The sequence below is a fragment of the Felis catus genome, chromosome C1 (genome assembly GCF_018350175.1).
Source record: "Felis catus isolate Fca126 chromosome C1, F.catus_Fca126_mat1.0, whole genome shotgun sequence".
NCBI classification, from domain to species: Eukaryota; Metazoa; Chordata; class Mammalia; order Carnivora; family Felidae; genus Felis; species Felis catus.
This window is the reverse complement of record NC_058375.1, coordinates 82,964,600-82,992,132: the sequence shown is the minus strand read 5'-3', so window position 1 is coordinate 82,992,132 and position 27,533 is coordinate 82,964,600. Positions and strand designations below refer to the sequence as shown.

Here is a 27,533-nt window from a genome sequence, read left to right as displayed (position 1 = left end):
TCTCGTCATGGTACATCCCCTACTAAGAACCAACGTGGAAATAGAATACAGGTTAAATTCTTCTAAATTCTAATCCTAGATAAGAGGCTCGTTTTCCCTGAAGTAGTCCTTGTAGTTCTGAGAAGATGATCTTACCAACATAGGACATTTTGTTAAATAAAATTGTTCCAAATATATGGAAACCATCATCTCAAAACCTACTGGTTTGATTACATCATTAGAGCAATCCTTAGCCATGTTATTAATTTAAATTTACTATCCCTTAGATACAACATTAAAACACCACAATATTTATTACTAGTAGTGGAAGGGATCAACTAAATTTACATGTTGCTGCAAGGAAAACACTTGTAGTGGTAAAAAGATAAATATTGAGTGACAAAAGACAAGCGTTATTAGTGGAAGAATAAATATGGAAAGCATAGAGGAAGGGATAGAAATTCAAATAAAGGAAAGAAATTATATAGAGATTCTTCAAATATAGGTAAATAATGAAAAGGAAAAGAAGACCTGGTTTCTTCCAGGTAGAATTCTTTCTGTGAAATTCAAAGACTATGAGGAACTGCAGAGAATAAGAAAGGAGGCATTGGGACATTAAGCATTAAAAACAAAACAAAACAAAACAAAAAACCTTCTGGTTGCTGTGTTTACAAATGACTTTAGGAGTCACTGAATTGAAGTGAATGGTTACAGAATATTATTTATTCACTGCCACCATCTGAGGTCAGCTTTCATCAACAACAAAAAGTTAATTTTGGTTTAGTTTCAATGGTTCAACTACATATATGAGTTTGTCTATGTGCATCCTCCCAAATGATAGTCTTTTTTTCTTCCTCAAACTGTATCCTTTATTTAATATGCTGTATTCCTATAATAAGATTCTGTGTTAAGGTGCCTGATACTGTTTTGATTTTATTTATGAATCTATGTTATTCCTTCCAGCTTGTCAATTCCCCTTGAAACTAATTCTTGTGGCAGAATAATCTTAGAAGATAGACACAAATATTCTGGCTTCATACTAGGACTAAAATGTCTTTTGTAACCTATAAAATCACAGAGCCCAGGTGTCTTAAGTTTTACCTTTCTACAGTGTTTTCCAGCTCTACAGTGAGGCTTATATGATATTGTAATGAAGATTATAATGAAGTTCTGTAACAGTTAATGTGATTCTACTCAGTTGTATATAGTATATGGGTACATTTTAAAATAGATGTTTGTAAAATTCTTCAAAACTATCATAAATTCCTTGCGTTGATGACCTACTTTTCTACTGCTCGAGGTTTTTGTGTATTTTCTTTTGGTTTGATTGAGGTGTAAAAGAATCAGTAGTTGTTGAGGGAACTAGGTGTCTCAGGGGATTAGTAATGAGATACAGAGCCTTTAACCTCTTGGTCACTAGTTCAAATTTGCCTCAGGTCAAGAGTGACAGAAAGTCATTACCATCTGATGGCAGTTCAATAGGCTATGTGAAATGAATTTGTGATTTCAGTACCTAACGGAGAGAGATCCATGCCAAAATCCCACCATAGAGCGAGTAAGTACAAACTGGTAGTTGTGATTTTAGTTTGAAGAGAAAGGAGGAGTCCAGTCATTGCTAACTATTCCATTTCTTTCTTTGAGCTGTGACTTCTTTTGGTGGATTTGTTGATGGAATGAATGGCATGGGAAAACTAGGCTTGCCCTAGTGTTGGTTTGTGATTTGAGGCCATGAGATGCACATCCATAGGAATCCCTATCTGTCATTGTTGCTAATGAGGTACAATTCAGCATTACTAAATTGACTTTTAAAAAGTGATTTCAGTCCCAGATGGTGATTCATTCAAGATTGAAAGTTACATCATTCATGTCTCCTATTTCTTCAATGCCCTTCTGCATATATTTTTTTTAAATGTTTCATTTTCCTTTTTAATCATATTATTAATTTTATCTACCTTTGGACATATGACTGAACATTTAGAGAGGCCTATTCATTCTTGTCAATCTTTCACATGAAAAATACTGAGTTAACAAACAAGAATAGAAAATTGTAAGGACACTTTGAAGATGGGGAATTAAAAATTGAGCGCAGTACGAAAGGATCATTGCTATAAAGCTAATTGAATTATGTGTATTCTTATCAATAAATGAAATCTTTCACCTTCTGCCACTTTTAGGGTTGGAGATTATGTGAGGGATTTTGTCTTTCTAATATCTTCAGTGAACAGTCAGGTTATTAAAACTTTTTGATTTGGGGATCTCTTTTAAAGGAATTACCTTTCTAAAGAGGACAAAGGCAAATGTTTATACTTGAAAGATTTATAAGATCACAGTATTTTCTTCATAATGGAATATTTACATTTTTATTTTATATTGGACTCACTGACTTTCAAAAAGAACCTGCACTGTTGGATTGTAAGGATTTTAAAGCTATCTCTGATAATTTTTATGATGTGAAAATAAAATCTAAAGGATGATAGCTACTGTGGCTCATATTAAAGATTACTGTTCTCTACAAAGGTGAGCAGTTGCTAAAAATATGACAGACTGGGATTTTAGAAAACAAACTTAGAATAACTTTTCTATGCCCAAGTCTCTTGCTTAGAAGAACTTCAGTGCCAACTTTGAAGACACTTGTTATCATTATCATTGCTTAAAATATCATTTTAATTTCACATCTTCAAAGGCATTCTTTTGCCCTGAAATATACCAGTGGTTTCTACAATATCTGAAGAACTATGATTTGAGAATTAGAAATTTAAATTGCACAGGCTTAATATTAGAGTATTTCCGTTACCCTTTGCAGGTTTTGAGGCAGCTTATTCGACCTTACAGTCTCACCAGGAAGCTAATGGGAAAGCCTTGCAGCAATCTTCACAGGAAAGTTTCCAAATGTCAAGTGTCATCTTTCCAGCTGTTAGATGAATGGGTAGCCAAGAGGCATTTATTTGGGTGTGCAGCCCCTGTGAAATCTGGGTGAGGCAAGAGAAAAGGCTATAATTTGGTGGTTAGTTTACCAGTATTGGTATAGTTGCAGATCTCCTTGCCAGGCAAAGGACTTCATTTTGTGGTTTAATGATTGACAGCCAACTGCAGTGTTCCTACACTTAGAGAATAAAAAATGCCTTAAAAAAAAAAAAGAGGCATCATCAATATGTCTTACTAATTTTTGAATTCTTCACTGCTTCAGATAAAAACAATCTTATCGATGGAGCTGGCTTTTTCCCTAAACCCTTCTCCAACTGAGAGGACGTAAGGCTTTTCAAATGACAACTGTATTAAAATCTTGAGACCTATTGAAAAAGTGTCCTTCAGTTTAAGATATATTGCAAACTCTTTAATTCCTGTGTTAAAAGAAGATTGATATGAATCATTGGTCACTGTCAGGTTGAAAAACAATGAATATCAATAAAAAGGCAGTTTTAAATCATAATGGATTCAATTTGAGATAGTGATAGACTCCAAAAAATAATATTGAAATATGTCATGGCTAAATGCTGTTTCCATGCTAAGCTTTTCCACTTGGTCAGGATCACTCTATTGAAATGACTTCAGCCCAATTTCTTGTTGGGGAACTATGCCTTTAGACAGAACTAGAATCGAAAGTGCATGTGTTCTCATTTTTATCCCTTCCAGTGAGAAATAGTAAAGTTAAATTTGCTTATAGTCATTGAAAAATGAAGTTATTTTGTTTATAAGTAAGCATACATTAAACCCTATAGATGGTCTATAGGGTTTGCCTTTTTGATGGTCGAGTCATGTTCATTTTTGCTGTAGTCCCTAGCTAATATTTTAAAATAATTATTAAGAATCGGAAGCTTGACACTTATTTCTGTTAAAATTTCTATTTGTAATAATGCATAGCTTTTTGTGTATGAAGGGGAATTTACTTTTTTATAACATCTATATATTATAAAAGGAAATCAAGGGAAAAAAATGAGGAATGAGCCTTTATCTAATGGAGCTATGAAAACAAAATTATCTAGTTGGTGATAGGGAAAGAAAATACCATGACTAATAAGTAATTTTAATGCCTTTTATTGACTTTATATAGGGTTCCAAACCTTTATTAAATGGCAACGTTTGACCTGAAAAGTAATTTAAAATGAAATTGTCTCCATAAAGGCAGAATATATCCTTACCAATACAGCAGTAGATTGCTAGTTCATGCAGATAACTCAAGATTAGAATGGTTAGAAAAAATCTGAAAAATCTGATCTATGCCATACTGAACCTGACCTCAGTATGTGCTGAGGGAGTATGAAAGAAATTAGCCACTGCAAAGTCGTTGGGTCCAAATGGGCTATAGGTGTTAAGAATTCAAGGCCAAATCTCCAAAACCTTGTTGCCTGGGGCTGTGTAGCACTGAGGGGTGGGGGGGGGGGGTGGGAAGGGAATATCACAATAGAACAAAGCACTGAAAACCTTTAGCTTGCTGGGGAAAATTCAAATGCAAAACTTAATCAGAACTGTGTTCCTCTGTGTTCAGTGTTTTAGGAAAGTCCATATACAAGTTGTAAAAGATCAGATTGAAAAATATCTAGATACAAATGGTATAATGAAAGCCTAAAAGTCAAGAGAGCTGGGTTAAAATCCTAACTTAGTTGCTCATTAATTCTGCCTTTGGATCTTTGGGAATGTTACCTTGCCTTTTGATTATCTCACTTATAATTCTGAGCACAGAGGTGGAATTCTCAGCTCTAGTACTTAAAGCTTTAAAAAAAATTTTTTTTAATATTTATTTATTTTTTGATAGAGAGAGAGAGAGACAGAGCGTGAGCAGGGGAGGGGCATAGGGAGAGACAGAGAGAGAGAGAGAGAGAGAGAGAGAGAGAGAGAGAGAGAGACAGAATCCAAAAAAGGATCCAGGCTCTGAGCTGTCAGCCTAGATCCTGATGCAGAGCTTGAACTTGAGGAATGGGTGAGACCATGACCTAGGCCGAAGTCGTACACTTAACCAACTGAGCCACCCAGGTGCCCCAAGGACTTAAAGCTGTTAAAATCTCACATGCATTATCTTGAGCCTCACTATCTTTATCCATAAAAAAAAGACAAGATTATAGTTTTTTATGGTTCTGAAACCCAAGCTATATATGTTAAAAATAAAGAATCTAATTTATGGAATACCCATTATATGCTGATTATTTTTTTAGAGGCTTAACATTCACGTTATACTCAAAATTACACCTACCAGAGTAACTACTTTCCTCCCCCACCCCATTTTAAAAATTAGAAAACATATGCTGAATTTTGCTGAGATGGATATGGCCCTGGAAATATTTGATTCAGCCATTTAATATATGGGTCAGAAAACTGAGGAACAGATTTTAACAGAGTCAACTCAAGTCATAGGAAAATTCACTCAGGAGAAAAGAACAATAATAGAACTGTATGAAAGGGATTTAAAATAAATATGTTAAAGATCCCCAAAGAGATAAAGACAGCAACAACATCCATAGAAAAGAACAGAAGAAATGTAATGCCTTTCTTTTTTTTAAATTTTTTTAACATTTATTTATTTTTGAGAGAGAGAGAGACAGAGCATGAGCAGGGGAGGGGCAGAGAGAGAGAAGGAGACACAGAATCTGAAGCAGGCTGTAGGCTCTGAGCAAGCTGTCAGCACAGAGCCCAATGCAGGGCTCGAACCCACAAACTCTGAGATCATGACCTGAGCCGAAGTCAGATGCTCAACCGACTGAGCCACCCAGGCGCCCCTGTAATGCCTTTCTTAAGGTGTTGATGGTAATGGCATTCAGGGGCTAGAGCCCAAGTTTTTCCATTCTCAGCCCTAGTGTTCTTTTCAGTGTTCATCCTGTCCCATCTTCATGGTGTCCTTTGGTTGAGCTTCAGGTGAGAATATGGAAAACAGAACACATACGTAAGCCCCTGCCAATCATCAGAGAACTCTGTGCCGGAGTAGGGATGAGAAAAATGGCACTGAGCTTTTATAATCCATGCAACTAATCCTCAGAATGATCTTATTTCATTTTTGGATCATTTCTCTTGCATTGCATAGTCACCATATGCCAGACAACATCTCATGGGAGCATAGCCTTCAAAGTGAGTGTTTGTCAGTTTTGTTCTCTGTGGTATCCTCAGTGCCTAGAACAATGCCTACCTCATAGTAGATGGTTGGCCAATAAAATGCCTACCATATGGTAGGCACTTGATAACTATGATTGAAAAATTGAATATGCCGAGGAAATGCTTTAGAATATGGGGCACATGAGGTTTAGGAAGCACATTTCACAAATTCATGTGGTTCATTGATGATAAATAACTACTTAGGCTGACAAAACAGGTGGTGGGGTACAGTGATCCTGGAAACAGAAGGATGAAAATGAGCATACCAGTGCATTATAATTTTTCTTGTGTGATCCTCACAGCCATCCTTTATAATAGGTGTTTTAAAGAGGAGACATATGAGTTTTAAAGTGGCCTTACTAACCTGATTTGGGCACAGAAGTGACCCCTGAACGACTATATTAGTTTTTCCCAGCATCCTATCCCCACCTTAGCCTGTTTTAGAGACTTCTCCCAGAAATACAGGGTTAATAGGTTAACACAAAAGCAGGTATTGCCTGGTAGGTTGTTGACTTACAATTTTGAGCTTTTTATTCCAAGTCTTAATATTTAACATTGCTGCTGTCACCTTTCTTAAATGTCAGCCTCTTTTATTTACCTTCATCACTCTCACCTTGATCATGCTGACTTCTTTGTGCTACATGGATTTGCTGTCAGGCACCACCCTGTGCTGGTCACCAGGCTTTTCTTACACTAGACATTGACATCTTGTCAGCAGTGTCACCACCTTTGCCCCTGGGCCTGTGAATATGGCAATTGTTACCCTACTGATTGACACTTTTGAAAATTTGTCAACATGTTACGTATTATTTGGGGGGGACCTTTGGCTAACTTACAAACCACTTCTTAAAGTTAATTCACTGGTTTATCCTTTTAACAAACCCTTTGGGTTGTATGACATAGAGCTTCTGTGTAAAATTCTGTGTGCTATTTTCTTAATGAATGATATAATTAGTAGAAGGTGAAAGAAACCAATTTTATTACAGTAGCTCAGGTGATAAATTGAACCATTCATTTTAAAGTCAGAGAGTGTACCAAAACTGTTGGTATATGCATGACTCTGCTCACCTCCTCGTATTGCTCAGATATTATTTATTAAAGAAGCCTCCATGGGCACCAAACCTTGCCTTGCCCCTAGCCACACTACTCCCTAACTCACACATACTCTGCATTCTGTTTCTGAGGAGAAGCCACTTGAAAACACACTATTTTGCATTCCTGAACCCAACTGCAATGTTTGTGTATGAGGGGGTAGGGGTTCCCCATACCACAAAGCAATGCTTGGACACCAGTTGGGTATTCTACAGTTTAACTCAATTCCATCACTTTCTACACTGAGATAGCATCAGATCCCACAAGTAAGCACAGTTCTTCTGTAAAACTGTCCCACCTTCTGCCCTCCTCTGCCACTTCAGACCCCATTCGCAAGCCCAGGTTACCACTTGTGTTTTTCACCAACCAGCTATATACAGATAGGGGTTCCTATGACCCCTTCCAACTCAGGATGCCAATTGTAAGTCCAGTTTACTACTTGTACTTCTGACCAACTGTTTATAGATCAGCGGTTCCTATGACCGCCTCCTTGGGTTCAATTAATTTGCTAGATTGGCTCACAGAACTCAGAGAAACATTTTACTTACTAGATCACTGGTTTATCAAAAAGGATATTACTCAGGAGCAGCCAGTGGAAGAGATGTCACAAAGCAAGGTATGGCAGAACTTCCAGTTCCCCAAATCTCCACTTCATATGCCAACCTAGAAGCTCTCTGAACCCTGTCCTTTTGGGCTTTTATGGAAGGTTTACTACATAGTCAGGATTGATTAAATCTTGATTCAACCTCCAACCCCTCTCACCTCCCTGCAGGTCAGGGGGTCAAGAGGGGATGGGACAGAAAGTTCCAACCCTCTAACCATGTGGTTGATTCTCCTGGCAACCAGCCCCCATCCTTAGATGCTTTCCTCCATTAATTAACATAAAAAATACCTTCATTGTTCTCATCACTTCAGAAATTCCAATGGTTTTAGGAACTAGAAGCAGGATTAATACCAAATATACATTTCTTTTTTTTTAAGTTTTATTTATTTATTTTGAGAGAGAGAGAGAGAGAGAGAGAGTCCTAAGCAGGTTCCCTGCTGTCAGTCCAGAGCTCAACGTGGGGCTCAATCTCATGAACTGTGAGATGATGACCTGAGCTGAAATCAGGAGTCAGACACTTAACTGACTGAGCTACCCACGTGCCCCCCATATATATTTCTTATTATAAATCACAACATCACACATGCACACAGGCATGCACACACACACACCCTCTCATCTATGTTTTTGATCCCTCTCCCTCCATAACTCTGTAATGTAAAACCCATGAGACCAGAAAAATGTTCCTTTTTTTACTCCTGTGTTTTACCACCTGGTCACAACGCCTACCATATAGTAAGTACTCCATAAATATCATTTAAAGATTAAAAATGGCTATGAAATATTTTAGATCATGGGGCACATGAGATTTAGGAAGCACATTTTACAAGGTCACTTGACTCATTGGTGATTCTATTTTAGATTGCTATATTATTCAGCTTGGGCTGCCATAACAAAATACCATAAACTAGGTGGCTTAAACACTAGAAATTTATTTTCTTTTAGTTCCAGAGGCTGAAAGTCTGAGATCAGGGTGCCAACATGGTGGGGTTCTCATGAGGGTTCTTTTCTTAGCTGTAGGTGTTTCCCGTCTCACTGTGTCTTCACATGTGTCTCTTCTTATAAAGGCATTAATCCCATCGTGAGGACCTCACCTCCATGACCTCATCTAAACTTAAGTTGCTCCCCAAAGCCCAACCTCAAAATGATATCACTTTGGGGTTATGGCTTCAATATATGAATTCTGAGGGAATACAAATAGGTCCATAGCAGTTGCTAAAAGAGCTGGTACCTGGCAGTAGGAGTAAAGTTTAAATGGAAATGAAAGAATACAAAAGAGCATGCTAGGAAGAGAGGATAGCAATTGTAGACACCCAGCGAAAGATAGAGTTTAGTGGAAGTCCTGTGTGACTGATAGGTGTATTAACATAGAGGGTGGCATAAGGTAAATTTGGAGAGGGGGACAGGGCCAGCTTATGAATGATCTAAGCTATAATAGTCTCAATATTAATGAAATGCAATGTTGAATGAATGAAAAGTTTTAAATAATCAAATTTGTGTTTTTAAAAGGCCCTGGTACAAAGTAGACAGTAGATTCTAGTAGGAGGCAAGGAAAATGTAAAGAGCAGTAAGAAATAGTCCCAGTAAGAGATAATGATGGCAATGACTATAGATAGAAGTACATGGATTCATATATTTTGAAGATAGAGTCATTAGGTTTGATGGTAGAAGAGAAATGGGTAATGAAAGAGAAGAATCAAGAATGATTTATATATTTTGGGCTTAAGCTGAATGAATGGTCATGTCATAAAGTAAATGGGGAGAACTGGGGGAGGAATAGTTTTTTTGTTGAAGAGGAAGGAATTTTTGCATGATGCTACTTTAAGTTGCTTAAGATCTGGTAATTGGGGATGGAAGTAATGTTTAGATGAAGAAAAAGAACACATTGTTTTGACTTAATGTTTAATTTGTGGCCTTTCTCTACACTCAGGTTACAAATATTTTATTAAGAGCGATGTGAATATAATCCTTTAAAGAAGTGAATAAAATGGGATCATTATTTTTTAGAAACTTTTCCATAGCCTCATATCTTTTCTAAAATTTTCATTACAAATAGTAATTTCTCAAAATGGAGAATTGAAATCTGATTTTATGTTATAATTGTAGTCACTCTACCTAGGCCTTTCCACCATGGAAGCAGCTAATCCAAATGAATTTCTGCTTTGCAAGTTTTTCCTCTCAATAGATATTTCTTCAAAGGGCAAAGTAACTGACCTGGAGTTAATTAATGCATAAATCCTGCCTATGAATTAATCTAGTCATAAGTAGCTATACAATGTTATTTATTCTTTGCCCTAAAATAATCTCAGAATGGATGCTTCTAGAGCAGCTGTACCCCAAGATAGGGACCATTGTAGTTACATCACAATGAAATATAAATAAAATGAGTAAGTGCAAGCTGTTTGATGATTTTAAATTGGATGGAACATAGTTAGTAGTTATTTTCCCTTCTTCAATCAAATATAACACTACCAATAGTCTTGCTTTTAACAGTGCTTTTTTTTTAATTTTCATTCTAGTAAAACAAATTAGGGAAAAATGTAATTGGGATACATAATTATGATGTGATTTGCTTTTTCTCCACAACATAACCATTATACATGCAAATTTCTCTGTGTATAATTCCATGACCCAGCCAGGTATATTTGGAGAATACCAGTGATAAAAAATAATAATGCAATAAGGAAATAATAGGCCATTATAATTTAAGATTATATTTATTTTTATTTTCATTCCAAAATGAAAGTTATTATGATTGATTATTTTATTAATATCTGAATGGAATATACTTTTTAAAAATTTTTGATAATAGATTTTCAATTTGTGTGTACATGTGTTGTGTTTGTATGTTCAATCAAAGCATCATGAAAAATACTCAGATCATTTTCCAACTTTGAGGGCATTAATGCTTTAGAAAAGTAATGTTTATGGAAACAGGAACAGCTTGATATAATGTAGAAAGTGTAAGCTTTGAATTCAGGTCTTGCTCTATTATTAGCTTCTTATCTTTGGAGACGTTGTTTACTCTGAGCTTCATTTTCCTCGTTTTCAATAGAAGAATAATGCCTAATTTGAATAGTCGTGATCATAAGGAGAGAATAAGTACAAAACACTTATCACTGGGTCTGGCATAAGTATTATTTGCAAGTAGACAAGTATTTTATGGATTGTGAGAGTAAACAAATGTCCTATTTTTATAGTAGGCCTCAACATTTGGGTGGCGTAATGATGGTTGTCGGAATTGATACCTTATAAGCAGATAAAGGTCCCCATATGGGCACTTCTTAGAGTATCTGCTCACCTTATAATAATACTTTATTCTCTTGAACAGGCCCCTGGTAGCCATTTATTTTAATAAGGTAGACATGTAACACATTTGTGGCCAAACTTGAATGTCTCATTTGAGAATTAGGAATTAGGGGGAGCATTGACATGGCTAAAGAAGTGATTCTCAGCCTTGGATGCATAATTCAATTCCTTGGAGAGTATTAAAAAACTACTAGTGCTCGAGTCTTCTTCTGAATGATTCTGATGTAATTAGTATGGAGCCTATCTGGCCAGGACATCAGAATTTTTAAAACCTTTCAAATGTTTTTAATATGTAAAGTTAAAAATTACTGGGCTAGACCTATAGAATAGCAACCATTCTGCATAAAGAGTCAGAGGAAGCCAATTGGCAGAGACAGAAGAATAAACTAGATGCACAAGAAGAGGAGTAAAGGAAAGACAGATAATCTGGCTTTCCCTGAGGAGAGCCATTCCTTGAGGTTTAGCTGTGTTCATGAGTTTCACAAGATGCTTCTGTACCCTCGCTCTTAAACAGCCATCTGAGGCTAGTTTCTACTACTTGCAACCAAATAAATCCATTCTAAGGCAGAAGTTAAAAATCATGTGGGACAGAAAAACGTTTCATTTTAAGTTGGCTCCTAGCAAAATTGTGAAATCAGTGAATGTTTATGTCACTGTATGTGTCTGACATAGAATGAATACATTTACATAGTAACTTAATTGCCCAGAGTAGTTATTTACCATTGCACTAAATAACTCTTTTTAGTGCCTTTGCTAAATTCAACAGTCTTCCAGTGGTAAAAGTTGAATTTTATTCAGATTAGAATCATAGAATAATGGGATATGTACCTGGAATGCATTTCACGATTATTTCACCTAAATTGATTATCATTTTACTGGGAACTGATGTAAAAATGAGACTAAATACCCAAGGTCACTAGTCTGATGTATTCAACAAATATTTCGAGCATCTTTCTGCCAAGTCTTATGCTAGGTGCTTAAATTAAATTAGGTTGGAGGCACATACATATAAGCAAACAAGTACAGAATATGATGAGGGAACAACTTTGCTTGCGGACAGCCGGGCAAGTTTCCTAGTGAAGATGACAACAGGACTAACTTTTTTTTTTTTTAACATTTATTTATTTTTGAGACAGAGAGAGACAGAGCATGAACGGGGGAGGGTCAGAGAGAGAGGGAGACACAGAATCCGAAACAAGCTCCAGGCTCTGAGCGGTCAGCACAGAGCCCGATGCGGGGCTTGAACTCACCGACCGTGAGATCATGACCTGAGCTGAAGTCGGACGCTTAACCGACTGAGCGACCCAGGTGCCCCAGGACTAACTTTTGAAAGATTGCTTGGAATTTTCAAAGCAGAAAAGCCAGACAGGAAAGGACATTTAAGTGAAAAAAAAAGTCAAAATGCATAGGTACATTAATGATATTGTTTTCTTTGAGAAATGATAAGTTATTTAATAAATGGAAGCATAAAATGTTGTGAGGGCATGGTACTAGATGAGATTAGAAAGTGAAAGACGAGATTAGAAAGTGTGGGGAGCAGGGAGGAGCCCAGGTGGCAACTAGGGTTATATAATGCTAAAGAGCTGAGGCTGGATTCTGCAGGTAGTGAAGAGCCTTGAAGGATTTTGTAGGTGGAAGTGAAGTGAGAAAATTTAAGTGTGACCCATATAAATTTGGGACCTCTCATGGTTTATGCATTTCATGGAGATAATATTTTTAATGGAGTTATAAGTGATTAAAATCTTCGCTAAGTCTCCCCTAAAAAAATTCTGAGAAGGACAAAGAAAACTTTGTAAAATGCCATCTTTAGACGTCCCTCTCATTTGCAGTGTCTTTTAGTGTCTAACAATGGCTTCTATAAAAGAAATGTTACTTTTTACCTTTACACTGTAAAAATATGCCGGACATCTCAATTTTTCCTTAGTCTCTGTTTTTACCTCCCTCTTCTGTCCTCTTCTCAGTTCTTTATCACTTCAGTCTCTTGATTCTATAGGGTTTTTGTTTTTGTTTTTGTTTTTGGTGTTTCTATTAATTATATTTTGAACTACCAAAGAGATCGTGGTAATATCCATAAGACAGTTTCTTGTTTTAGAAAGGGAAAGGAAGAGGAAATCACATAAATTTATGTTGTTGTACTTAACCCTTTTAACTATGTTAGCAAAGTTCTCAATTTCAGAACATAAAAGGTAAATGAGGGGCATCTGGGTGGCTCAGTTGGTTGGGCGACCTACTTCGGCCCAGGTCACGATCTCACAGTTTGTGAGTTCAAGCCCCGTGTCGGGCTCTGTGCTGACAGCTCAGAGCCTGGAGCCTGCTTTGGATTCTGTGTCTCCTCCTCTCTCTGCCCCTCCCAATGTCTCTCTCTGTCTCTCAATAATGAATAAATGTTAAAAAAAAAAATGGTAAATGAGATATCCAACAAAGGATGACAAGAATATCAAAAAGCATAAAAATAATTATGAAGATCTAAATGCTTAGCCTGGGGGAAAAGGCAATTTGGAAAGAATATGATAGTTCTTTAAAACATACCTGAGGATTGCCATGTGAAAAGTGATTTTACTTATCTTTGTCTCTAAGAGGGCAGAGTTGCCTTTAAGAGTAAGTATTATATATTTGATACATAATACATACATATATATTACATATATTTCTAATTATAATGGAGATATTAATTTGAATAAGATATGCTCACTTCCCTCAAGGAGCTTATGTTCTATTTGAAGAGAAAATCAACATGTACAGCACAGGGTGATGACTACTGAGGTAGGAACATATTTTAAATTGCAAAATAGCAGAGATGACATTTAGATATATGAGACTAGGGTATGAAATGTATTAAGGAAATGCCCCAGGAAGCATGTACTTGCATAAATGAATTGAATTTGGAAAGATGAGTAATCATTTGATGGGTGAAGAAAGACTTGGTTTATATTTTAGGCTAGTGGAAATACATGATAACGCATGGAGACTTGTAGCAGTGTGATGAAGTATCTGGGGTTTTAATTTTGTGTGTGGTTGGTTGGTTGGTAGATTTATTTGTGTTTTTCTATTTGTGAACTCCAGGGACCTGTCTGTTTTGTTCATCTCTAGAACTGCAAGTTCTTAATAAGTACCTGCTGAGTAAATACATGAACAAAAGTAGTTTTATATGAATGTGAAGAATTGTATCTAAGTACATGGGCATTACCTTATAGAAGCAATCAATATATGCTATGAAAAGAAATTTGGTTTCCTGAAGATATGGATAAGTTTTAGCATATTAGTGATTAAAACATATAACCAAATATTTTCAATGTAATTAACAAATTGAAAGAATGTTATTTTTTTATTCCCTAGGAGCAATCCAGATAAAATTATTTATCTATAGTGGCCAGGGAGTGCTTCAGATCAGGAAATTTTATAGTAGGTACAAAAGAATGATACCGAATGTGAAAGGGTGCAGAGGCAGAGTGGCATGGACTATTTTGGGGAACAATGACTGAACCATTATATTTCTGAGAGATAGCTTAGGCTAGTGGAAGGAAAACTGACCAACAAAATAGAAAAAAAACACACATTTTGTTCTGGCTTTGTCATTAACTGAATAACTTAGAGGTACTCACTTAATCTCCTTTACCTTTAGTTTTCTCTTTATAAAATAAAGCTTTTAATACTTCTAAATATTTTTAAGTTTATGTATAATAATAAATATAGCTGAAAGGATTGATTTGGGACAATCTGAGGAGGAAGCTAAGGGGTAGTTTATTTACCGTGATCTTCACTTACTGGTTTTTCCTTTGTTCTTTTAGAAAATTGGTTTAGTATACCTTTAATTCTATTTGTTGCATATAAATTAATTTATGGTCAGTATTGAAAGTATAAAAAATAAAATAAGGCAAAATTTAAAAATTAACAGTCATCTTACAGTTCAGATAGTGCTGGTTAAGATATTGATATTTACTCTTTATGATAGATGGATAAACAGAGAGATGCATAGCAATACATATAATAATATATAGCAAACATATATTAAATATTTATTTATTTACTTATTTTTTACTGAAAACTTTTGGATTTACATATAATGTTAACCCATTGTTTTTTCACTTAGTACAGGATAAAAAGGCATTCATGTCAATACAGTTTTTTTTTTTCTGTATCAGTTTCTGTATCAGTTTGATGCCAGTATAATATTCCTTTTCACAGTGGTATTATTGGGGAACTAATTTTCATAGCTCACCATGTAGGTTGTTTCTTTCTTTCTTTTTTTACATTAAGTATTTTTTTTTATTTTATTAAGTTTTAGTTTTAATTCCAGTATAGTTAACATAATCTAGGTTGTTCCTTACATCTGTTATTTACTAATACTGTTGGATAACTGGAAAATAGTATTGTCTGAAATTGAAAATCTGGCTCACATATTCTTTAGAAGAGAATATGGGATACACTTCGAAGCAGTTGAGTTTTAATTAACAGCACAACATCCATATCCAAAGGTCTTGAAGTCTCTTGGAAATCTGAGTTTGGAGGTTATGAATGGGATTTGGGAGGAATTAGCCTCATGGTGAGAGCTGAAATTTGAAATGCTTAAGTTGACTGAGCAAGGGTAGAGAGGGGAACAGGCTTTTAAACTTCAGAAAAGGAAGCATACATTGGGCATGAGTAAATCGTGAGGTTGCACAGAATAGGTTGCTGTAGCACCACACTGTGGTAAAAAGTCTCAAAGACAAAACAAAACAAAAACCCTGTAGGCACAGTATGAAAAATAATTGCCTATTAAAGATTTGAGATTCTATCATATATGCATACACATCAATAGTATTTTGTCAATAAAAGAAAATACATATTTTATAAGAAGCTGTAGTTCTCAGTTGAAAGAGTTTTACGTGTATGTTTATATTTTGTTAGTTGTTGTTTGCTTTGGTTTGTTTTATATTTTTGTTTTGAAGCTTAAGGAAAATCTTGCAAAGTTTTTCTCCATAATTCCCTTTTTATATTAAGGCAGCAACCTTCTTAAGAATTTCAGGGCAATGCCTTATTTATTGTAAGCTACATAAACTAAGAAATGCAAGTTGAACTATACATACATATCTGCTCCTTCGGCCATTGCCTAGTGTCATATAGCTATGATTATTAAGAAGTTCATCTGTAAGATTAAAGAGATTAGATATTTCATTACAAAACCTTAAAAAGAAAAGAAAACTCATAGTATCATTCACCTCACCTAATAAAGAATATACAGCCATATGCATTTCTGCTGTTAGCCTCAGACACAAAGTTGCCTGAAATTTCTGAGATTCCTCAGATACGAAAAGTGCATCTAAATTTTTCCCAGTATTAACTAATATGTGGTGTCAGGAAAGTCTTCCTAAGTCTAGCCTAAATTTGCTTGATTCAATTTAAACTATGATTTTGCAGTTGAGAAAATCACATCAAGGTCTTTCCCCCCCTCATACACCCCTGTACAAATTCACACAGACACGCACGCACACACACACACACATCAAACTGACATATATTAATTCCGTATATTCTACATTATACCTTTTGTCTTTGCTAATAATCTTTTTAATAGCATTACAATTCCACATGAGGACAGGAGAAATTAATGTTCACAACAGGACTGACTGATATTCAGAAATGTGCCAGAACATTCCTGGCAGAAGATGCCTGCCATACTTGAAGCTTTGATGTGATCAGGCACCTCTCTGTAGGTGCACGAGACACATTAGTCTTTCAATTGACAAGTTTGATGCCTTTTTACATATTAAGTGAACTTTCCTTTGCATTATAAATGGTGGAGGTCCAGAAATAATTTGTATGCAAGTCATGGCAATTTTTATCTACATAAGACACACTCCTGTAAAATTAAAGTTATGCTCAAACAACTTTTCCTTTGAGTGATGGTTCACAAGAGAAAGGGATTCTTACTTTGGAATTAACTAGCTCTATCCATTCAGTAACCACTTTGGCTTAGAAAACTCACCCTTTTTATATTTGCCAGTATTATTTGTCTTTCAGAGATAAATAGAGAGAAAGGGAAGGAGGGAGACAAGGAAGGAGACAGAGACAGAGACACTTATTAAACCAAAGGCTAGATGAGATCTTTAATAACGTCCCCAGTCAGAAGAGACAACAATTAGCAAATACCTACTCTCCTTCAGTGTGCCATGCACTTTGCATAAGCGTTTTCATACTGGAAGGTAACATTACTACAATGTCCCTTTAAGAAAGATAATTTTACAGTGTTGAGAGCCAGTTGAAGGTTTCGGCCTTAAGTGTTAGGTGCCGGCTTGGTTTCTGAAAAAAGAAACTCTCCTCATGCACATGAGTACATTTCCCACTTTCCAAATTAGTTGTCTTCCTGTGGCTTATGATCTCCTGCATTTTCCAATACCCCTATGAGGTAGGAAATTAAGCAACCAACATTCCTGCTGCTGTACTGAAAACGGTGGAGGAGAAAAAGACATGGACATATTAGGTGGCTTTCCTAAAATCTCATAAACAGAAGTGAGAGTACTGGAAATTGAATTTAGGCCCCCTGACTTGCTGTCGCCCATATCTCTGAGCAGTAAAGACATTTCCACAAATTAAGACAAAAAGGCTGCTTTATGGGACCAGGGAAATAAATTCTGAAATTATTCCCTTTTGTGTTTGAATCTCTGTATGTTTTAAGTAGAGTTTTTTTGTTTGTTTAATTGATTTTATTTCTGTTAATACCCTCTATAATGCCTTTTAAATTAGAAAAAGATGATGTTATATGAATTTGGTTCACTGCTAACTGACTTTTTGCCAGTTTTCATCATGGTAAACAGACCAGTGTAATCTGTATTAATTCAAATGCTGTGTTGAAGTGATTTTTGTAAAAGATTGTATGGAAAAATCAGATATGATACAAGAACAACTATTGACTCTTTGTTTTTTGCAGTCACAATATGGAGCTTCTGTTTCTGCCAAGCCTGAAGTGCCCCTCTTTTACACCCCTATTGATCTGGTGGACATTAGTGTGGAAATGGCTGGACTGAAGTTTATAAATCCTTTTGGTCTTGCTAGTGCAACTCCAGCTACCAGTACATCAATGATTCGAAGAGCTTTTGAAGCTGGATGGGGTTTTGCCCTGACCAAAACTTTCTCTCTTGATAAGGTAAGAATATATTTTTGAAGTCATGTTTAAATGTCTATCATGTATTTTAATTAGGGCATAAATATTATAATGGCAAGATTTGCCTGACCAAGAAATAGTAGTTATTCAACTACTGGGCAAGACCTATGGTTGCAAATTAGTTTTTATTTTCTTTCCAATCTTTCTGTCCCTTGGAAGGGCATCTGTTTCTCATTTGTTTTGTCTAGGAAGCATCAAAAACATCTATATTACAAAAGTGCCTATTTCATTTAATAATCACAAACTCATGAATTTTATTTTGGCATTATTAATTCTTTCGTGATTTCTGAATGTGTGTGGATGAGGACCTATGCCTGAACTCAAAGTGAGAGAGACTATGGATATGGTTTGTACATAATCCTGGGATCCAGTTCATGTCAAAAAGAATCATTCAGTGTAGCTCATTTGTGCTGGTAATAAGATTCTTCTTGAATTTTTAAATACAGAAACTTTTCAAAGTATATATGCCTGAGTTTAATTTGCCATTATGACTTTGTACCCACACTGTAAGTGGACATACTTAGAAGAAAATAAAGTACATATTACAGTTGAGATGAATTCTTTAAAATACAGAAAGCATATAAATACATGTTTTTAAAGTAGTATGATTTATACAATAGAAGGTTGCATCCTTATATGGTTTTGAAGTAGAAAAGCACAGAATTTAACATTATTAGACCTTTTATTGATAAAATTTTAAATGCTGAATCTATGTACTTAGTACTAACTGGTAGTTAGTAATAATTAATGTATAAGAATGTGTGAATCTAGTGACCAAGAAAAGTGTATCATTATTTAAATCAGCCTTATCCGTAGGCAAAGAAAATAATAGAGAACAAATATGCCCCATTAAGCACATTCTTTCCTTCTTTCTCCTCTTACTAGGATCAATAGCTAGCATTAGTATGGCTAAAACATTACAGCTGTCTTATTCTGACAGCTTTACAAGATGCTATGTGTAGGTGTGATGAAGAAAATCTAGAGATTCCTCAAAAGTTAGAAAAACCAGGGCATAAAAATATTATAAATGTTTTTATGTTTAAATAACTAAAGGAAGATTCTTTTTCAAATAAATTGGTTGAATACATAGAAATACTTTGGTTAAACAAAGTATAAGAATAAACAACTCACTGGATTCAGCTTTAGAATATCATTAATCAATTGTTTACGGCTTTGTAGAATATTGATAGTATATTCGTCTTTGTTTCAATTCATCCTTTAAGAATAACTCAAAAGCTGTAGTCAAATGTTTAATCCACTGAGGAAAACTGAGTCTCTGATACCATTTAATGACTACATTAGTTACACTGTTTTAAAATTTTTATATGTAAACAGCAATAGATGGCTAATCATGTACAGACGAAGAATTGTAGAAAAAAATGTTTGCTTTGAATTTGCTGTTTGCTTGCAAAAAAATTGAATTCTGATTAATCAGAGACATCTGTCTTTACTCTGTTGGTGACATGCATTGATTTGTGATGCTGTCTCTTTCGGTAACCTAGGAGCAGTTGCCTTTATTAGGATCAGCAGCAGAAATAAATGTGGAAGCTAACTTCCTTCTAAACCTCCAATTTGAATTTAATCTATCAATTCACAAGTCTGTGATGCTGGTTCAAAGCGAGAGTAAGGAACAAATGCAAATTAAATTTGGCATATAAAACATAATGTTGGGGGTTTTAGGAAGCTCTCTGTTACTTACTTTAATGGCGGGTACAACACAATATTTGTGCAAAGGCTATTTCAGATGTATTTTTGCTGATTATAATGACATAAATAATGATGCCACTGTGGGCTTATATAATGGCCATACATGGTTTTCTGAAGTAGTCAGTTTGCTTCATAGAGATGTAGGGTTTTTCTTAATTTTCTTATATTGTCCCTAATTAGTGATTATACCTATTGTGAATGTAAAATTGTCTTATGAACATCTGTGCTTTCTTATTGATGAAATGTTGTAGCACACAACTCAGTTGGTATAAACATGTTTTTCCCACAGTTTCTTACTAAAGAAATCTATTAAAATATTATATGACTATACATTTGTGTGACATTATAGCATACCAGTTTAGATTAGCCTTATTATAATTTATTATGCCATTTCAAGAATCTACTTAAAATGTATTAAAATTCAGAATCTTGACATTTGAAATTTGGATGCTCTTAATATGACAAAGGTTATTCTATGGAGTTTTGTTATCATATGAAATATTAATATTTCACAATACAGTTTTGATGAAGTACAATTTGCCGAGCCTGCATATGATAAAGAAATTAAATGCTTACCAAGGGAGTTCAGTAAAAATTAGAGCCCTGCCTGAACATCTGCTGGAAATTTTATTATCCTGTCCTACTGACAGGGTGGCTCCCTCGTTGTTTTTGTAGATTGACAGCTGAATATTGCACTGATTTCTGCAGCAAATATGTTTAGGTGAACTTTGTTTCCCTTTTTTTTTATTTTTTTGGGGAGTTTGGAACATGCTTTTGATTTTCATCCTATACCTTTTTTTATACTCTTGACATTTGTAGATGCCAGATTGAGGTCTAATACGCTGTAGCAACGATAGACCATTGACTTACAGTGAAATGCCAGTTGATATCTCAGTAAACAGAAATATTATTATTCTTTACTGTGCAGTCTGTATAAAAGCTGTACGTGGTTTCTTTAGGGAGGCAAATGATCAGATTTTTAATGTCAAATATAAAAAGATCTGTGTTTGCTTTTGTGTTAAATAACATGAAAGATGGCTTTTATTAACTACGTTCTTCCTTCCCAAATCAGCCTTTCTAGAACGTCCCAAAATATGTAGATTGCCTTTCTTGAGATTCTGTTTATGTTTTATAAAGTTGATATTTAAAATATCATCATAAAATATTTAAAATACAATTATAAATTCTTTTCATAAATAAATATATATTGTGTTCCTGTTTAACTAAACAAAGGTGGAAGAGAAATCGATGTCAAGCCCAATTAAAGCTAAACCATCATGACAAACCAGAGAAATGCTCTGTTTAACTGGTAATATTAAAAATTGTTTAGACTTCACATAAAAGAACCTCCTGACTCGTGTCCACATTATACTGATAACAGATAAAATAGATAAAAATATTTGGGAGAATCATATCATAAATTTTATTTTATCAGACATACACATATTATATACTACAAATATGTAATCTGTAAGTGCATGCTGCATGTATCTTTCTCACTACATAGATAAATAAACCCAGAAGTGTTTATTACTATTCCAAATAGAATTCAAACCTAAGCAAAAGTTCACTTAATTTATAAACTATGTAGCATAGATATTAGAATAAACTTGTGATGGAATTTTAGTGAGAAAATGTCTTGAATGCATATGCTTTGTTTTAATAAGTATCAGATGATGAGATAAATACATGCACACATAATGAGTCAACAAAAAATACCAAAAACCAAAAACTGAGAAATAGTTAAGATTCTTCATTATTTATTTGGAATCAAATGTTGATAGTAGCTTTTTTCCATAAAATACAAACTTATACCACATAACACAATGCTTAGTGTACAGGAAGAGTTTGATAAATGTTTCATAAATATTTGTTGGATAAATGAATCAATAAATGAATAAATAGATTTTTGGCAAAACATATTTTCTTTTTTTTTTCAGCCATATGAACAGACAGTTACCACATAAAAAAATTGACTGTTCTGAGTATTGATCTCAATCAAAGGAGAAAAGGCCAATTTAAAATTTTCATATCCCATGTTGCTTTCTGTAGTGCATATATACATGTCTAAAAATGAAAATGTCAGTGGGGTTTTTTAATGCATGGGTACTGTTTTAAGACTTAAGAGTCTTTAAAATATTGAGAATTTTTGAGAAAAAATAATATGTATTGCACAATTTTAGGAAGGGAAATAAAAATCATCTGACCAGCTATCTAAGCTCATGTGTCAATAGCTATAACAGAATAAATGTAACTTGTTTCTGAGTGCTTTCAGTGACAAGGAATATGCTAGATCTTTAAGGCAATGCAGCCTTTTATAGCTATGAAAAAACCTATTTTAGAAATATCTTCCTTTTGAGGCACCTGGGTGGCTCAGTTGGTTAAACATCTGACTTCGGCTTATCTCACGATCTCGCGGTTCCGTGGACTTGAGCCCCACGTCGGGCTCTGTGCTGACAGCTTGGAGCTTGGAGCCTGCTTCAGATTCTGTGTCTCCCTCTGTCTTTGCCCCTCCCCTGCTGACACTCTGTCTCTCTCTCCCTCAAAATAAATAAACAGTAAAAAAAAAAAAAAGAAATATCTTCCTTTTATTGACCCCAAATTGGCCTTTCTCATAAGTTCCATCCATGTTTTATAGTTCTGCCTTCAGAGATATCTTGGAATAAATTAGTCTAACTTACTAACATAAATGAATTGTTGATTTTTAAATATGGTGGGGTTTTTTCCCCAGTAAATAAATACCCTAGAGAAAGGCTAATAAGTATGGACAGGCAGTGACATCTAGGGAAAACAAATTTGGCCTGGGAGACTCCAGTCTCTGTCCAAAGCTCCTTCTAAATCACTACCTTGCACAAATTGTTGAACATTGTACATTGTTTTGTTAGAATTTATCATACACATAATTAACTACCATTTATTGACTGCTTTGAAAGTATAGACATTGCCAAATATTTTTCATAAGTTATTCTTTGAATCGTCATAATATGACTATAAGATAGACAGTATTTTTTAAGTTTTTTCATGTGAAGTAATTCAGTGAGAAAGTTAAACCAGTTGCCCAGGACTTAGAACAACAGTTATTTATTTGCTCAGAATCATGTATATTGGCAATTTGGCTGAGTTCATGTGGGCAGTTCTTCTGCTTCACAAGGTATCTTTAGGGTTCATTTATGCATTTTCAGTCAGTTAGAGGGATGCCTGGGGACTGGCAAGAGGGCCTCATTCGTGTATATGGACCCTCACCTGGAGTTGTGTAATTGCTGAGACAGCTAAGACTCTCTCTCTGTCTCTTTATTCTCCCTCTTGCCTAATGGTGGCTCATCAAGGAGGCTAGGTTGGGCTTGCTCGCAAGGTGGCAGTGCTCCAAGAGGGCAAGTGTGGAAGCTGCAAAGCCTATTGAAATAAACCCTCAAAAGTCACACGCTGTCACTTCCACCATACTTTCTTGGTTAAAGCAAATTACGAGATACGCTATACATGTTATATTCAAGAAGTAGGTAAATACCTTCTGCTTATTTATGGGAAGAACAGCAAAATCAAATCACAAATGGCCATGTTTATAGCATGGAAAGTGGATGGCAGCCATCATTGCCAACAGTACTTATTTGCCCTCTGGTCCCAGTAGTTCAAATCCCTCCCACCTGCAAAATGCATCCACCCCTTTCCAAGATACCAAAAAATGTCATTCAGTTATGGCATTAGTCTCAAAGTCTATGATCTTATGATCTATATTAAGTTCAAAGGCAAATGAGGCTGGTTGGGTTCAGCTTGCTTTATCCAGGATACTATGAAATAGAAAGACAAATTGACTATCCTCTATACACCCAAAATAAAATTATACAGTCAAGAGAACCTTAATAGATACTCTCATTCACAAATAAAATAAATGTCTGGGATTTAGAAATCACTGTCTGCAGCAATTTTTTTATAACATTTTTTAATGTTTATTTTTGAGAGAGAGAGAGAGCACAAGCAGGAGAGGGGCAGAGAGAGAGAGAGAGAGAGAGAGAGAGAGAGAGAGAATCTGAGTCAGGCTCTAGACTCCATGCTGTCAGCACAGAGCCCAATGCAGGCTCGAACTTAAGAACTGCAAGATCATGACCTGAGCTGAAGTCAGACGCTTAACCAACTGAGCCACCCAGGCACCCCATGTCTGCAGCAATTATAAAATTCAGTTGGTCATGTGTTGTCAGGGTCTCTTGCTCTGTGAATAGGGGATATTCCTAGAGTAGGACCCTGTTCTTCTCCCTGGTAATGGTTTCCTAATCCATTGTTCCTGTCTGCTACCGGATGTGTCCTTTGGGCTCTTGATTCTATCCTCTGAGTTGTGTTTTGTTTTGTTTAGAAATGGCCAATGATGGCCATTCTTGGCAGTTGAATAACTTTTTCAATCTGTTTCTGCCCACAGAAAGTTAAGAACCCCTGTTCTCTTTATTTTAGTTGTGCCTTTTAGTCCTAGTTCTTAGTGATGTCATCAGAAAACTTTGTGAAAAACTTTTTGAATCTATCAAGAGCTGACTACATGCCCTAAACCCACATTCATAATTCTTTTTGAGACATATTTCTATTTTGGACGTATCTTCCTGCTGTGGCACAATATCCTTTAGATTCTTAGAATCAATATTGTCTACCTGAGAGAATCTACTAGGACCTGCTTTAAATCTTTCTAAAATCTTAACAAAGTATCACATAGCAACACTCTTGATGGGATCTTTACCCTAAGGTCATTTCTTACTTTGAAAATCTTTTCCTTCTGGGGTAGACGAAGTACACAGAATTGTTTTATTTTCTAACACAAGCAATTCTTGGCTTTGCTCTAAATTTGCTTATCAAATTACATATATCCTTATTTAGCTATTTTCTCTCTTACAATACCTTATTATTCTTGGGTAGAAACATTCAACTGACACTTTGAGTGTTCTGTCTAGCGATTTCTTTAGTCAGATCTACACATGCGTTATGTACATTTCTATCTTCTGAATTATCACCAGTGACATTCTTGCCAGTTGTTCTGCCACTACATAACACAGGTCACCCTTTTCCCAGTCTCCACTAACAATTTTCACACTGCGTTTCAAGCCTCCACTAGCAGTTTGTTCACCGTTTTTCCAGCTTTTGCTAGCAGCCTACTTTTAATTTTCCAAGAGAGGTCTCTGCCCCCCTCTCATTTTGAAAGCCGATGCCACACGATTTAGATTCTGTTATGGCTAGCAAACATAACCAATTTCTGTATTACTTATCTATTGCTGCACATCAAAGCACCTCACAATTTAGTAGCTTAAAACAACTAATCTGCTGTTGGTTCTAGAATTCGGCAATTTGGTCAGGGCACAGCTAGGTGGGCTTGACTCTGCCCGTGTGACATGAGTTGTTTTCTCTCATGTTAGTTTTCTCTCAGTTAGTTGACAGACTTGGTGGCTGCTGGTCCTTGATGGCTTTATGCACATGCTTGGGCCCTCAGCTGGCATAACTGGGCCGGGGTCTCCATATGGTCTCATCTTCAAAAAGACTGTACTTGGCTTGTTCACAGGTGGCTGTATTCTAAAAATGCAAGAGTGGAAATTGTGACTCTGAGGCTCAGATGTTACACAGTGTCATTTCCACCCTTATTCTGTTGGTTAGAGCAGGTCACAAGGCCAGCCCAGGATTTAGGAGCATGGAAATAGTTCCTCCCATCCAAGACTTAAATCCACCACACCAGAATTGAACCAAGATCTATTTGATACAAATCCGGATGCTTTCCTCTATATCATATTTTCTACTTTATCCTCTCTGAATCTCATTATTTTATGTCTAAACTGAAGGCAGTTTGACTCCATCGGTGTTTGGCAGGGACCTGGAGTTCAGCTGAGCAGGAACACTGAGGGCTGTCTATCCCCTGCCTCAAGCAGAGCAGCACCTATGATTTTATTTCTGTCTTGGTTTTATGTATAGTTTCATGGAGACAGAATTTTGATTTAAAAATCTTCTGAGACGGGCACCTGGGTGGCTGAGGGTGATGAATCACTAAATATTGCACTGTATGTTAACTAACTAGAATTTAATAAAAGCTTGACAAAGAAAAAAAATAAAATAAAACCTTCTGGAAATCCACTGTTAATCCATTGTCAAAAGCCAGTCTCCTGTGACAGTTTTTTTCCAGCCACACTGTCCCTCTTTCTAGCCCTCCAACATGGCAGGGTTCTCCTTCTCTTAGGCCATTTTGCTAGTGTTTGCTCTGCCTAGAATGCTTTGCCCTCTTCGTACATAGAGCTCTTGCTTCTCATTCAGTTCTCAGGTGAGAAATTACCTCATCAGAGAAGCCTTTACTGACCACTCAAAACTCTCTTCCTGTGCCACATTTCCCTGTTTTTGTTTTTTTTCTTTCACTGCGCTTACCATGATGTGGAATTACCATTCTCTTGATCATGTTTTTGTTTACTTGTTTATTTTTCTTTTAGCCATATGAAGTAAGATTAATAAGAAGAAGGATGTTGTCTTTCTTGCTCACTACTGTATGCCCAGTGCCAAGAACCAGGTCTGGCAGATAGGAAGGATGCAATGCATACTTGTTAGATGAATGAATAATTATAGGATTCTAATTTGAACCACAATTCCACATGACAGCTCTTCAGTTACTTGGAGACAGCTCTCATGTCCTATCAACAAGCCTTTTCTTTTTCCTTTCTAAATAGTCCTGTTTTCCTTTCTATAATAAGGTTTGCAGACTTTTTACCATGTAGGTTGTCTGTTCTCCCATGTGGATTTCAAGAAACTTGTTTCGATCCACATTATCTTAATTGAGAGGAAGTTGCCTACATTTGCACAAATTGCTAGCACCTATCAACCAGACAAGGATTCAGGAATAACACTGTCAGGACTATAAATGCTAAAAATAATATTTAGAGCTGTTAAGAAAAATTTCACAAATATGTTATGTAATAATATTTTAGAGCTTGGCTAATTCTCTTTGGATTACAACAAAAGACTACACTTTATTCTTCTAACTTACTTTAAAAGGCCTTATTAGAAATAAAGATCTGAATTTTTTAAACATTAAGTCAAACTGATTTCTTTTATTGTTATTGAGTTTCTACATAACATTATCATGAAAGTCTATGAAACAATAAATGAACAGCTGTCCAGTGCATTATTTTCCTTGATATAGTTCTAGCTTCAAATTTGGTACATAATTAATTTCTATTTATCGTGCAGCATTGTTCTCATGATATATATTTATGCACTAAGGAGTTATAATTATTTAAACAAATTCAATGTAAACTTCTTATCTGGGAGACTTTTAACATGTTAAAACCATAAGTGATTTCTGTCTACTCATAGTTTGATTTTCACCTGATTAGGTTCTTTGTTATTTAGATTTATTGTATTGAAATTGTTAAAATTGACTCATCCTCAAATTATAAAGAATGGGTTGATTAAAAGGTTACAGTTCACATGTAATCATCCTATGGGAGATTTCAACCAAATGCTCACTTTATAACTATCTAGCAAGCTTTCCTATAAGGCAACCCTGATCTTTTCAACAACACAGGAAAATGTGTATTCCTATATGCCCATTTGTGTGTACACTTTGAATACTGAAGCTAAGTCTTGCAAATTAGAATTTAACGAAAAATATTC

At 35.4% G+C, this 27,533-nt stretch overlaps 1 protein-coding gene across 4 annotated transcripts in view; it reads left to right on the top strand.

The window, feature by feature from the left end:
• Positions 1-27,533, top strand: part of DPYD (dihydropyrimidine dehydrogenase) — an 869,175-nt gene that overhangs the window by 451,497 nt on the left and 390,145 nt on the right. For all 4 annotated transcript variants that reach the window (XM_045036245.1, XM_011284844.4, XM_045036247.1 and 1 more), the window contains one exon: positions 17,973-18,188. In XM_045036245.1, the coding sequence (XP_044892180.1) occupies positions 17,973-18,188 (216 nt within the window). The remainder of the gene's footprint in view (positions 1-17,972; positions 18,189-27,533) is intronic.